The following is a 15,214-nucleotide window of genomic DNA, read 5'->3' on the forward strand; positions in this document are numbered from 1 at the left end:
AAAACTTATTTAGAGTAGCTTGTCGCATCGTATTCTTCTGTTCTTCATATAATTGGCGGTACTGAGAAATTGCCTCATCAATTTTTCTGCAAATTTGAAGGCTTCTGTCTTCATCAGGATCTGTTTCTAAACATTTTCCCTTATATTCTTCAATAACCGTGAAAAGTTCTTCTAATTCCTTCTTATGCTGGCGGGTAGGTAAGATTTCTTCACATTCATCAATGTTCTCATATGCTCTCTGAGTGTCCAAATTTATAAGATCCTTATTGGTTAGTTCTTCTGAATGAGCTTCTAGCAATTCTTGCACATTTTCATCGTCAATCTCAGCGAAGCCAAGTTCTTTTCCAATATGAGTAATCTCTTTAATTACCTCTTATGTATCTTTTGAAAAGCCTGTGACGTCCTGTGCACAGTGTGGAAGAACTGTCTTCCAAACATCTTGCATATTTTTAACTCTAGTAATAACTTGATAAGTAAAATAGTTACCCATTTTCTATTTTTAATTTAAAAATAAAATTAATTTCGGTGCCTAAAACTTACTTTTCAATTACTATGGTTAAAATGAAATGTGTGTTACCGCACTAATCAAATATTGGTTATAAAAAGATTTAAGCGCACTAAACGAAAACGCATTAATCGAGGGATCCCTGTACTGAGAAAGTTACAGACTGTACATGATTTTTGTGAAAGAAATTTTTATCAAAGAAAATAATTAAAAAAATACCACAACTTCAAAATAAAACTTTCAACTGTTCATTATTCTTATACAAGCATAAACTATATCTGTACTTTCTGATGAATCTGTATATTTACAACTTACAGTTATATAAGAGTAAAAGCCTGTTACTTCCAAATATGCTATTTATACTCAAGCCCAATCTTCAGTTTTTTTTCCATGAAAATAAACATGAGCTAAAAACACAGACAACCCAGGAATACAGTATTTTGACTGGGTGTATGAAAATGTTCATGTAACAGCTGAACAAGTGGGTTTAAGTCAGGAAATTTCTTAAAGGTGGAAAGGACAACAGGATGAGTCACCAAGCTATGTGGGTTAACAAGAAGAGTCTAGAAGACAGTAAGGGCATCAAGGTTAGTATACATTAGTTTAGTATACATTAGGTTAGTAATGTTTGCATGTGTCATAACATATTGTGTTTGGTAAAGAGTTTGAAGCCAATTTTGTGATTGTGTGCTGGGGATGTGATCTTCAAATACATAACTTGAAGTTAAGAGTTTGAAATTGTAACTGTAATATCCCTTTTAAAAACACTGTAGGGTTTTTCAGTTAGTTTTCTCAGGCAGATTCTTTTAGGTCAGAAACAATAACACCAACCTCCATTTAAATTTAGCATAAATAAATGTGCACGATGAGACACTCATTGCTAGCTAATTACTATAACCTGTGTGTAAAAAGTTATAAAAAATAATGAAATCTAAGCACACTATAGTAGAATAGCCAGACACCTGAGGTAATCATTCTTAATGACGATGTAACAAATTATAGCTCTTAGCAGTCACTTCTCCAAAGACTTTGTACTTGATGGTATAAGTACTATTTTTAATTGTTAGAACAAATTATTTTAAGTAACAATATAACCAAGTGATGATTTCTTTGCAATAGTAAATGTTATAGTGAACAATGTTTATATCATAAGAAAAGCTAATCAAAAGAAGAAATAAAGGATTTTCTGGATTCAATTAATTACTAATCTGATCACAAGCTCAAATCACATTATCCTTGTCTTTCGTTTATCCTGAAGTTTTTAATGTTGCACGATGAGTCAAACACAGTCAAAAAGACATAAAAGGCTAACCTTGTCAATCATTATATAAATGTACAAGTACTGTTTCACCTGATGAATAATGTGTTTGTTTTATAGAAAAGCCACATCAGACTACTTGCCGTGTCCACCAAAGGGAATCGAACCTCTGATTGTAGCATTGTAAATCTGGAGAATTACTGCTGTCCCACCAGGAGATATGAATAATGTTTCCCACAAATCAGTTAACTCTTATAATAAGTCTGATTACTTAAATTTTTTTATCTGAAATAACACATACTTTAGTATTCTTTTGAAACGACTTTGAATGTATAACCACTGATTATTTTAAAACAAGAATTCTCTGATTCATTGTACTTTAAACTACTTAATACTAATTAATTAAGTGAGTAAGCTGGTAAACGAAAGATAAGTCCATGATACATTTCTTGTGATTTGGGCTTTGTACCGATCATGACATAGTATGGTGATCATACTCATAGTAATAAGCTATACAAGTCAACACTGTGTTATTAATTTGTTATTGTTATTAATAATAATGGTCTTATCCAGGTGCTAATGTAGTATAAATGTAGACAGTTTGAAATAATTTTTAACAAATGAAGGATTATGTTTGCAGTTAGCCAGAAGTCCCAGGTTCAAGTTCCAGTCCAGAAGTCTTTTTTTCCCTTAAATATTTATCATTAATTATTATGATATAATAACATTACTATTTCATGGTTTTCTAATGCATCTTAATAATTAACTGTAAGTCTCCGACAGATTTCATATAATTCGGTCTTTCTACCTATAACCTGTTTGTACTCTTAAGTAGATCAATGGTAGAACACCAGCCTTGTTAGCCACAAGTTTCAGGCTTAAGTCCCAGCCTAGGAGTCCTTTTTTCAAATATTGGCTTTTTTCATTTAAGTATTTACTATTAATTATCAAATTATCAAACATTTGTTTTAACCAGACAATTATTTTGTTAAAAGACATTTTAAAAAAGATCTTCCCATTTAAATAATTTCTAACTTAGATATTTTTGTTTTGAATACATTTGAAACAATATTTTACATCTCAAATAAGAATTCTACATACTGTTTTAAGCAAAAAACTTCCTTAGATCATAATTCTATCATATTTGTCAATTCTTGGCTTCATATATCTGGTAATTACTCACTTGATTCAAGAGTGGGGTGACTGCATCCCCCCTCCTATCAAGGATCAGCAATAATGGTGGAACGTCTGTTCTTCGGAAATCAAAAAGGGATACCTCCTTAGTAATGGATTGCTACATGAACAAAATAACATTTTTATCTATCATATCTTGTACATCAAAATTTTAAAAACTAATTAATGTGATCACAATTTTTAAAATGTTGCATTTAAAAAATACTTCAATTACTTTCATCATCTAGATGCACTGTAAAAAATACAAGTCAATGTGTTCTTGAAAGGCATCGTTGGTTTCACAAGTTGAATCTTACAATTCAATAACTGTTTTTCTGAACTTTTGAATACAATAATGGTTTTATCCAGGTGCTAATATAGTATAAATGTAGACAGTTTGAAATAATTTTTAACAAATGAAGGATTATGTTTGCAACATGCATGTCTCTAAAATATAAAAAAAAAGCTTTTAGCTAAGCTGTATTTCCCACTGTTTTCTAAACACATTACCAGTACATGCTTAAAACTGACATTACAATATCCACATTTACTGTATCATTAGACTAATTCATGATTCGTTTTACTGCTTTGTTTAGCTCTTTCAGGCTTAACGGACTTCTATGCTAACAATAATCCTCCATTGGTTTAGTTATCTTGTCTCAAGATGAACAAACATTACTTTTTCCAACTGTTATAAGAAAGATCAATTTTATTATCATTATCAAAATAGACCAGACTTTTGTGTCGCATATTATGAAGTAAAGAAAATTATTATATTTTAAAAGTTACAGTTTAAAAGCCAAAAAGCTAGAAAAGCATTAGAAGCTACTAGGTCTAAAATATATCTACAGAGAGAAAGAGAAACATGCACATATACACACACAGACATATTATCTTGCATGTATATTTCCACTGACATTTATAAAGTAGAAAAGTTCAGGAATTAACCTTTCAACTATCAACATGTTGAAGTGACACATGTGCAACAGAAATATATTAGTAAACAGAAATTAAATTCCAGTTTCCTTCAATAACAAGTGAAACTTACTCGCACATTTTCAGCTAACCTCCTAGCCAACTCTGATGATCCCTGATATCGAATTACTGGGTTCTTCTTTAATGAAAGTAGTACAGAGATTACAGCTTGAGTACTTCTTTGAAGATGAACTGGGTTCCAGCCCAGGCCCTGCAATGAGGAACAGAAAAGGAATCAGGAAATAATATAAACAAAAACTTAAAAAGAGACCAAGATACATGAAACATTGAAGCATTTAAAAATTAAAAAGATATAGCATAGAAACCCTCCGAGAAACAAAAAATAAAGATAGGGAAACAAACTGTGTTAAACAACTTTTATTACAAGTCAATAAAATAAGGATACATTAAAATGTTTGAAAACTGTGAAGCCTTAACATAATAATATTATAAGTCACAAAAGTAAGGAAAAAAATGTACGTTTATCAATTTCTAGGGGTCAAATAAACAAGAAGTTTAAACTAAAATCTTCCTGTGCTCACACAGATAAAAATATGCAGTTATACAGTAAAGGTAAGGAAAAACAATTATACTTAGCAGCTTCTGTAAATGTTAACGAAATGGAAATAAACAAAATTTAAAAATTATAGTCTTAACTTGCAAAAAAGTTCTTAAAAACAATTAATTCAAAACAAATCGAGTATCTCAAAAGTATGTTACCCAAACTGAGTCTTACACATTTTAATTAAAAATAGTCTGTTGACAGTTCAAATGGTTTATATACACATAACTACCACTAAAAAAATGACTTGTATGAAACAGAATTAGCAAAAAATAGAACAACTGTCCCCAAAATGGATAGAAAGCCAGATTCCTTTTATTGAAAAAGAAGAAAAAACCTTAAAGCAAGCAGGAGGAAGCATCTATTTTGAGAAGGGAAGAGAAGAGAAAAACAAAGGCTGACAAAGCATAAAATGAGTCAATTTTCATCTGGTAAAATTTAGCATGCAAAGAGAACATACAGGAAAAGGTGAAGTCAATCATAAATAAGAGCTTAACTGTAAGTAAGAGTATAAGTAAAAGGCTCCACAACAATGGCAGCTAGCAAATGAGAATTATCCAAAACAACTTCGGCAACTAACCACAGACACCAGATGGTGAAATATATTTCTATAAGAAGAAAACAACTAGGTATATTTAACTGATGTGTAACAAGATTTATAACTTACAGAACATGAGAAAAACTCATTAACTCAAATAAGGGCATGTATTATCTTAGAATGTATATTACTGAAATGAGATCTAATGAAATGAAATCACTGTATAATGATCAAAATGAAACAGTTCTGAATAATGACTAGAACATAAGTAACTTAAGTATAGGGGATCCAATTAAAATGTTCACTACAAATAAAAACCCTGCAAAGATTACAAAACTGTCATGTGCTGTTAGACTACTACACCAAACTTAAACATCTCAGTAGAAATATGAAGTATTCCTTAGAAAAAGACGTTACTTATGTTCTAGTCATTATTTTTCAGTTCCTCTGTGCATTTTATTCTAATTATTGTCTTTTTCTAAGGAATACTTCATATTTCTACTGAGATGTATAAGTTTGGTGTAGTAGTCTAACAGCACATGACAGTTTTGTAATCTTTGCAGGGTTTTTATTTGTAGTGAACATTTTAATTGGATCCCCTATACTTAATACAAAATACTTTTTTCAATAAATTACAGCAGTGTAACAAACATATAGCAAAATGCTATTATATGTAAATGTAAAATAAAACCAGAGGATCTTAAAAATACTGTGAAATAATATCTAAGGTTATGTAATTTTTCTACAACAGATGAGTTTCTACATCTCTTTATAATAAAATAAATACATTTATACTCCCTTTCTGGAAAAATGGCAAAATACAATGTGGTTAGTTTTTGATGACATTATATAACAGTTTTTTTTTTTAATGAAATTGTATTGGACATGTAACAAACATAGAAAATTCACATTTAATGACGAAAAACACTCAATTCAGAGTAATAGAGTGGCTTAAAATGCAAACAACATGAATCATCAAATGTAAAATAATAAAAATTGTTTTTTTAAGAACATTCACAAATTGACATCTTGCTGAAACCTAATACTATGTTTTATTTGAACTACTCATATTTTGAGCAGACATAAACTTGTGTTTCTTATTTTTTGTGCTTTTACACACAATTATAGCCACTATTAAAGGTAAAACACTGCTTTTACATACAATTATAGCCACTATTAAAGGTAAAACACTGCTTTTACATACAATTATAGCCACTATTAAAGGTAAAAATTATGAAATTCAAACAAAGATGAGGAAATGGAGATGTGCTTACTTGATAGCAGCCAACACAGTTTACAGAGAATAAATGAGGACTCACAGCAATATAATCTGCATAAAATTCCTGAAAGATTTAAAATAATATTGTTAGATTTTGATGCTTTCAACTGATTCAAAATATAATTTGGAAAGAAATGGAAATTAGCTAATAATTATTCACCACATTTTAATTTTTTTTATACGAAACATATGTTGTAGTTTGAGTTGCTAAAAAGTGCCTCTCTAGCAACTATTAGTGGGTTAGCCTTTTAGCTCAGTTAGTGGAGCAATCAGTTGTAATAAAAGTGTCCTGGGTTCAAATCTTGCACAAAGGAGATAATAAGGCACTTCTTTAAAACTTACACTACCACACCCATTTAGGGAATAAAGAACACATCAGTTTTTATATATAAATTTTATTTTAAATGGGTATTTCTAGCATGGAAATCACCAGTTTTTAATTTTTGATAATTAAATCTGAAACATTAAATAAATGACCATTTGCACATGTTTATCACAGTTAACAGTGTTTTTCTTACTATCTTTCAATGAGGTAGGTCTATTGACATTGTATATTTTTGCCAAAATTTGAAGTAGAAGAAATATTGTATAATTACAAATGTCTTTAACTCTCTCAGCATGGGCTCGGTTCCAGGGAAAGAACTCGTAACCATTTTGTGCTTGTTATAGTTTTCATGCCTTAACTTTTAAATTAGTAAGCTTATCTTCATGAAATTTTGCATATCATCAGTAAACATCACAAGGCTTTTGAACAAAAAATATAATTTTTTTTTTTATTAAGTTTTAAGATTTCTTATGCAATGTTTTCTCATGCCTTTTTCTTTTTCAAATGTTGACTATCCAACATGCAAAGTAATTTTGATTTTAAGATTAAAAATACTTTTATGCATCAAAAAATTTTCAAATTTCAAATGAGAAATCTTTATAACCTCTGGATAGTTATCAAACTTTTTTTTAGAAAATCTTTATATTATATTATATCTGTTATTTTCACGACTGTATCTCTGTACGTGTTGGGTCAATTTACATAAAATGTTTTTTCATTCTAGAATGAATACAAATTATAACAAATTTAGTTTAAATAGGTTAAATCTCATAAGATTATATATTTATTATTTTTATTATATTGAACTTTCAGCTGTGCCTGGCTAACATCACAGAAGTTGCAATGACATGGTGCTCGTGCACGCATGTTACAGTATCTAATTCCAAGAATATAAAACTGGCAGTTACAAAGTGACCTGTCTTGGTCATGTTTTAGTGGACTAGTATTTTGTAAAATAGTCACATTTCAGTTATAATACATTATATATGTACATACATTATTCTATTTACAAATAAGTTTTTAAACTTATTTTTCTGAACACATAGAACAGTATATATATAGAAATATAGCAAATAATTATCTCTTCTAGTTACGAACTTTGTACTCGTAGCCGTACATTGCTAAGCATTATCGAATTTTGCACATGGAGGATTGGAAACTAAATAATTTTTTGTTTAGGTTTTACATATACATTTTGAAATAACCAAAAATCATAAATTACTATACTGATACCATAGAATTCCACTATAATTTATTAAGCTTAGTAATAAAGCTGTATTTGGATCTAAAAAAATATGAATTTCGAGCTCACTAATGTCTTACCTTACAGCTTGGAATCTAGCATAAAAAGAAAGAATTTGCCTCCTCAAATACTTCAAGGAGGCTGAGAAAGCTACTAGGGGGACATTCTGAGCTTTTGTTTAGTTATACACAAGTCATTGGGTAAAGTAGGTGTACGTAAGCAGGTATTTTAAAAAATTGAAGAGGTGGGCAGGGCCATCTTGATTGATTCAATAAATATATTAGTATCTCAGAAAACAGAAAAGATAGGAGGGTCTTATTTTACATTCTAGTTTGTCAAAATTGGTAATTTGAGTTTCTAATTCATAAGGAACTATAGACTTCGTATTTGGACCAATGCTGCATTTAACATACCACGTGACATAAAAATATAAATATTTAGGATTTATTTTTGAATAGTTACTTTTAAATTAAAAATTAACTAATGTATAATGCTAAAATTTGAATTACAATCTACAGTTTGATACCAAATTTATTGACATACATTCATAAAATAGTACTTCAATAAAATTTTGAATGCAAGTCAACAAATGCAATGACATGGCCTTTGGCCCATGATGATAGGGTTAATAACATACATACATCACATAAAACAATAATGTGAAACTCGATGACTACAAGTTTAAAAACACCAAACTTCCAAAACACAACTCTTCTCACACTTGAGCAAGAATTCCACATTTACACACCAGTGGGGTCTGCACTACTTCTAGAACTAGTTTGCCTGGACCACATGAAAACCAGTTCTTGGGCAGTAACGACTAACTGGCCAGAGAGGCAAAATCCTAACATCTTTAGAAGAACATAAATTTATCCAGGCCTCAACCAGGTAGACCACTTCTTCTCCTTGGAATAATAGTGCTGTGGACCCAAGTCAAGATCCAAGGTGTAGTAGATAGGGCATGAGCACCACTGTATTGTTTGGTTTTGTTCAGTAATGTGATAATATTGGAACAAAAAACCTTAAAATTATAGAATGTTGCCTGTCGAGCCACCAATATTATGAAGAGAAAGCAAGCAATGCCAAACTGGACAAACCCTTCCCCAACCTGAAGAAGCACAAAATGTAATAAACCAAACTCAGAATTACAGCACCTGTCATGCCTCACTCAACCTAAAGAAACAGAGATTGCTCGGTCTGGGATTACGAAATAAAATCCTAACTCCCCAACCAGAGAGACAAGGCAACACCTCCTGCCCCCAGAATTACAAGGAGGTTGTGGAACAAATAAAGTTCAACCAATTGTACAGGAAGTTATGCTCCGCATACAGAACTAGAAGGACTCAAGGAACATCTTCCATGTTCATAGAAATAAAGAGAATGATCAAAAACATGGGCAAAGAGTCATCTCTGAACCAGAATTACGAGAAGGCTCCCGGATAGGCTGGTCCAGCTCCTACCATACATATGGGAAAAACATCCAAGGTTATTGGTAGGAGGGCAACCAGCTTTGCCATTTTCTCCTTTAGTGCAACTATGAGTACAAGCATCACTCAGAAGGAATAAACCTCTGTCCACCACTCCAGAGACTGGACATTGGGAGTGGTAAGGACTCCCATGTTCCACTAGAAGAAATGGGGGGATACCCACATTGAGGAGTCCCTAGGAATGATGTTCTGGAGATAGTGCAATAGGTGAACCACATTCCCTATTTTGAAAAGCAAACCAAACCCAATTTATTCATTCTAGGGGTCAGCAGGGATGGGCAATATTCCCTTAATCTTTACTCATGGCAGTCCAGTAGTGGATTTGTTTTTATGTTATGATTGTGTATCATCCGGAAAGCACACAAAGTGATCTTATGGAACACCTCATCTCAACAAAGCTCCTTGCTACCAGGAAAATTATTGATTGGTTGACTGGTAACTAGTGCGGATTTAAAAATAAGCATACCTGACCAGGCAACAAGTTTCTGAAAAAAGAAAACACAAAAGAAATGAAGTCAGTCACCTATTTTACAAATGAGCTGGGGTGTGGAGAATGGCCATGGGGGGTAGCCAAAAAACCTTCCAAGAGGACAACTGCTAAGTCATGTGAATAATGAGATATAAATGTATGAGGCACGGTCCACATATCAGCCTGTACAATTCTCTCCAGCAAGTAATGCAACTGAGCTGCCAAGGACATCAAGATATGGGAAATTAGATGAGATGAGACCTGAAAAAGTCTCCATCCCTCCAATGAAAGTCCAGAGTAAGGAAGATGCACCTATTGACGAACCCAAAATATCAAAGTGACAGGGGATAAGTCACACAACATCTTAGGATAAACAAATGGTGATGTAAACCCTTCAGTGCATAAAAGAGGATCCAGATCCAAGCATTCATAAAATGGAAAATGGCAAATGGAGGGAAGATCAATAGGAGAGAAAGCCTTATCCCCTTCTCTAGCCACTGAAGTTTTGGGAAGAGAGGACCTATCAGGATACAACAGAACATAAGTGGAATGGTAAAGACCCCTGTATACATGAATCTCAAATGAAGACCTGTCCTGTCCTGGCTGAGAGCATCTATGTAAAGAGAGAGTTAAGACAAATACAGGTATCAGACCTAAAACTCCAAAGAGGAAGAAAAGGATCCAGCCTCTGAGTTTCTAAATATGGAAAGGTAAGGCATGTTGATCCTATAAACGGGAAGGACATCAGCCTCTCTCAATTGATTTTGCAAATCTCAAAGCATGCATAGCAATGTCTGGCAAAGGTAATCAGCCAAATGACTTTCCTACAAACAAGGAGAAGAGTTGTAAGCCTGAGGAGAAATCTCAATACATCACAAATTTGATGTACTAGTTGTAAAAAACGATGCAGGAGGTGGGACGTCCATCCAAGGTTTGTGATTAGCTGTCTGAGCAAAGGAAAGTGCCAGAAAAATATAGTCCAAATTATGACCAGTCTACCCCTGATCCCCCGCAAGCTTGGCATCTGAGCCTACAGCAGAAGAAACTTCAGACCTCATGTAAGACTCCACACCTCTCTGTGCATGAAAGGGGTCTCTCCCAATGCCCAGACAATGATAGACTCCAAAGATGGAAGATTATGAGTACCAGAAGACTCTACATCAAAGGCATGAATGTGAGAATTCATATCTGCCTCTGAATATTTTTTCTTCTTGAAATTAAAGGAAATAGGCAATAAACTCAAAACCCAATAATATGGGTCAAAACAAACATTGTCCAAAGTGTATGTATATACAACACGTAAAAGAAACCCCCAGGAAGCTTGTAAAACAGTTGTTGTAATATTCTGACATCAAGAATAGGAAGTAATAACAGGGAACTTTTCTAAGGATCTGGTATAGGGGGTGCATTGACTTAGGTGGAGAGAATCACAAGATTCAAATTGCTATGGGCAATATAGTGGAGTATAAAGGCTCGAGCAAGTGAGGTAAGATTCACACCAATGCTTAGATAGGCAGTGAAGAGAAACTTTCATTGGGATAAAACTCAAGTGTGAGGGGAGGTAAGTGTGTTTTAAAACTTATTGTTTGAATCTTTTTTACATAAATTAGATGCAAATATATCACAGCACCACAAATACAAAACAAGATATTTGCTCAAATACATAAACAATACTGTTAAGATTTGCACTTTATATTTACAACAAATGTACTAAAGCTATCTGCCATCATCCATAATTTTGATCTATTGTTCAGAGGGAAGGCAGCCAGTCAGAAGTACCCTATCATCCACCTTCCCAAGTAAGAGATTGACTCACTCTTATAATGCAACCACAACTTACAGTGCAGGTAATATTTTGCAAACTCAGACTGCCAACTCTGAAGTCCAGTGCTCTACAACAGGACCAACACCTGCATTTAAGACATAATATTACAGTGAGTACTTGAATATTCATAGAATCCTTTACTTACTTGAACCTCTCTTACAACCTCCTGTTCATCAGATTCTGCTAAAGTTTTTATGTCTGCTTTGCTGATCACATTACTAAAATCTGATAAACAAAACAACACTTTTGTCAGTATATATTTCTATGTAAATATATAAATTATAGAACTTGGAGTGACATATATATATATATTTGCTAGTAATGTTTGGGTGTTTATATTAGCTGGTGTAATTCTTAAGTACGTGTTACTTTTGCCATGTGTAAATGGCAAGCTGCAACTACGAGTGTTACTGTAGTAAGTAGCTTTCTTCTGGATGGACCATAGCTAATCTTCATCAGTGATTTTTGTCAAATAACCTTTTTTCAAGACTGATAAAATCTTACTAATAAATCATTCATTTGACATCAGTACTTATATTTGAGATTGTAATATCTTTTTATTGAACATCAGATACATACAATATAAATGTAAAGCATGTGATTGAGAATTGTTTAATATTTTAATATTTACTCACAATAATACAATCAAACTGTTGCAAATTAATGAATAAAACACTTAGCAATTCATTGTGAATAAGTAAAAAGTGATAAAGAAAGCATAATAAGACAAAAATAGTCAGAAATTGTTTTTCAATGTTGTTGAGAAAATTTTGTGTATTCATTCATCTTCAGTTTGAACATAGGTTCATTTCTGATAGATGAATATTGAAAAACACACATAACAAAGTCCTGAAGTACAGAATTGGTTACTTAATACGGTATTTACCAAATTAAGTTCACCTTTATGGTATCACACAAAGTAAATTGTAGGTCAAAATATGTTATCCATAGGTAATTTTTGCCAGTTATAAATCAAAGTAAATTTACAAAGGTAATATAAAGCGAGATATTATAATTTTATAAATATATATATGACTGATTATCTTTATATATATATATATATATATATATATTTACTTATTCTAAAGTGATAATTATTTCAGTAGGATTCACTTCTTTTGTTTACAGTATATATTTTTTTTTATAAATGTCACAATATTTTTGGGGGTTCAGATCTTCAATAACTGAAATAATCAACAGAATTATTCCTGTACCAATTAAAAAACTCAAATAAAACTTAGCATTCACAGTATACAGTACCATGCCTCTAAATTAATAATTTTATTTCAGAGTCACTGCCAGTGAAAACCTTCCAACAACCATGGAAAGGTACATCATTCTTTCTCAAACAGTGTGCTAAGTTATCGTAAAGTATATTAAATTTAAGTAATTCAGTACTCGCATAGGTCTAATTTTTAGATTGAAAACACACTACAAGTTCATTATAGGTCAAGAAGATAATAACAATGTTCTAGATTTTATATACAAAAGGTACATAAATTAATAAAAATAAAAAATATATATGTGTGGCTTAGAAGCCATCACTCACTCACAGCACAGAGTACACTACAATATTTACCTCATATTTGTACCATTATATCTATAAATTATATCTTCAAAAAAAACAAATTATGATGAGAATTAACTCTTTAATCCAATAACATTATGTACTTAATACTAAATACTCACATATGAAATACTGGCCATATCTAGGATTCTTTAGCTCTTGCGTCAGAAGCTCAACGTTTTCTTTTGTTGGACGTACAAAAGTTATACACTTGAGGTGCTTCATTGCTTCCCTACTATTCATGTCCATTCGCTCAAACAGGTACACTTCCTTCTGAAGAATTTCTGATTGGGCAAAAACCATGCTCACAATGCTAGTCTGAAAAATGAAATGAAAACTGCAAACAGTGAAGAACACATTCTTTTCGCTTCAGTACATCTAGTATGTGAACATGTGTGCATATCCTGGCTTGAAAATATGCACATGTCGGGTCAAAATGAAACATTCAAAAACCTAATCAATTTATCAGTTAATTCTACTAAAATCACAGTGACCAACAGCCATTTGGCCCATTGAGGTCAATTAACCCTCTTCCCCTAAAACTTATAATCATACTATAATTTGAAAGAAGTTTGTTTGTCTTCTATCTCCTCATAGGTTTTTGCATTTGGACCTGTCAAATATAGTTTAATCAATTAGGAATGATCAGAAATATGTCAAGAAGTTATTTTTCTTTTAAAATACATTGATTTCATAGTTCAAGTGTTGGCTAAATATAGATCAGTCAGTGGGGGTGGCCGCTACGAGTACTGATGGGATTTCTCCAGTTTCCTCTTTCATTACATGAGGTATACAAACGGTCTATCTACTTTCAATCATTACTGGCAGATTTAAGACGAAAAGAGAAACAATATTTATATATTCATAGCTGGTAAAGCATTAATTCTACAATTACATTTCATTTTCAAATCCCCTCAATCGTTGGAGAGCATTTTTTTTTCACACTCTGTTTACACTTACTTTCAAAACACACTTACATTAAGCAAGATGTTTTTAAGTCACATATTACTTACTGCTTTTTGATAAAAACACACACACACTAAAATGGAAAATAAAATTTTATTCAAATAATGAAGCCCAGTTGACAAGAATAATTTTATCTTTGTGTACTTCCAATCTCTATATTGTTACTGGCATATTTCAGAAAGAACAACTTTCATAAACCTGTCACCCTTCATCGCACAGGTACATTTGCTAGCCAAATTAAATGTAGCCTTTTGTTTCCATATGATTACTATCAAAAGTATGGATTAATGTGTACCACAGCACACACACCATTTTATCACATCACAAATTTATACTTCTTAGCTGGAACTTTTGGTTTTAGAACAAGCCTTACTTACAAACTTTCATCTTATCAGTGAAACAGATCACTGCACAATAACTACATAAACAAGCCCTTTCCAAACTTCCTTAGCCCAAATGAGTACTTCACATTTCTCAGTAATGAAACTAATCTTCCATTTTCAGGTTTAGTCATTAAGATGGTTTTGAAGTTAAAACATATTCTAATTTCAATTAGCTTTTTCCTGACAAAAAGTTAGCTAAAGAAAGCTGTGGCATAATAAAACCACAAACTTTAAATCACAAACAAATGGCTAACAATTAACAGATGTTTTAATGTTCACAACATTTTGAACTGGGATGTCCTTCCTCTGATGATATTAAACTTGAATGGAATAGAAGGTTTGATACCACAAGGATTATTAAATATAGCTTGTTCAAAATGAGCAACATATTTAAAGAAGCATATGTGTACTGGTGTATAGCAGAGATGGCTAGTATGGGTATTAAAAACTTTAATTAAAATAAAGTACAAAAACAACATTTCGACCTTCTTGGTTCATCTTCAGGTTAACAAAGACAGTTTGAAACTGACCATTACTGGGCACATATCTTAGGGATGAGAGTGTGAACAGGTACAAGATTGTAGGGGCGTAGCAGTTAGATGTTAGGTGATTAATATAGGTATAAAGGAGTTCCTTTATGTTCGTTCAATTTTTGGTTT

At 32.1% G+C, this 15,214-nt stretch overlaps 1 protein-coding gene across 1 annotated transcript in view; it reads right to left on the reverse strand.

Annotated features, from left to right (window-relative positions):
• LOC106458399 (vacuolar protein sorting-associated protein 45-like) overlaps window positions 1-15,214 on the reverse strand; it is a 51,336-nt gene that overhangs the window by 29,860 nt on the left and 6,262 nt on the right. Inside the window, exons 2-6 of the mRNA XM_022384604.1 lie at window positions 13,329-13,524; window positions 11,785-11,864; window positions 6,286-6,354; window positions 3,985-4,122; window positions 2,947-3,057 (exon numbers count right to left, since the gene is read on the reverse strand). Of these exons, the coding sequence (XP_022240312.1) occupies window positions 2,947-3,057; window positions 3,985-4,122; window positions 6,286-6,354; window positions 11,785-11,864; window positions 13,329-13,524 (594 nt within the window). The remainder of the gene's footprint in view (window positions 1-2,946; window positions 3,058-3,984; window positions 4,123-6,285; window positions 6,355-11,784; window positions 11,865-13,328; window positions 13,525-15,214) is intronic.

The sequence above is a fragment of the Limulus polyphemus genome, unplaced genomic scaffold (assembly GCF_000517525.1).
Source record: "Limulus polyphemus unplaced genomic scaffold, Limulus_polyphemus-2.1.2 Scaffold456, whole genome shotgun sequence".
NCBI classification, from domain to species: domain Eukaryota; kingdom Metazoa; phylum Arthropoda; class Merostomata; order Xiphosura; family Limulidae; genus Limulus; species Limulus polyphemus.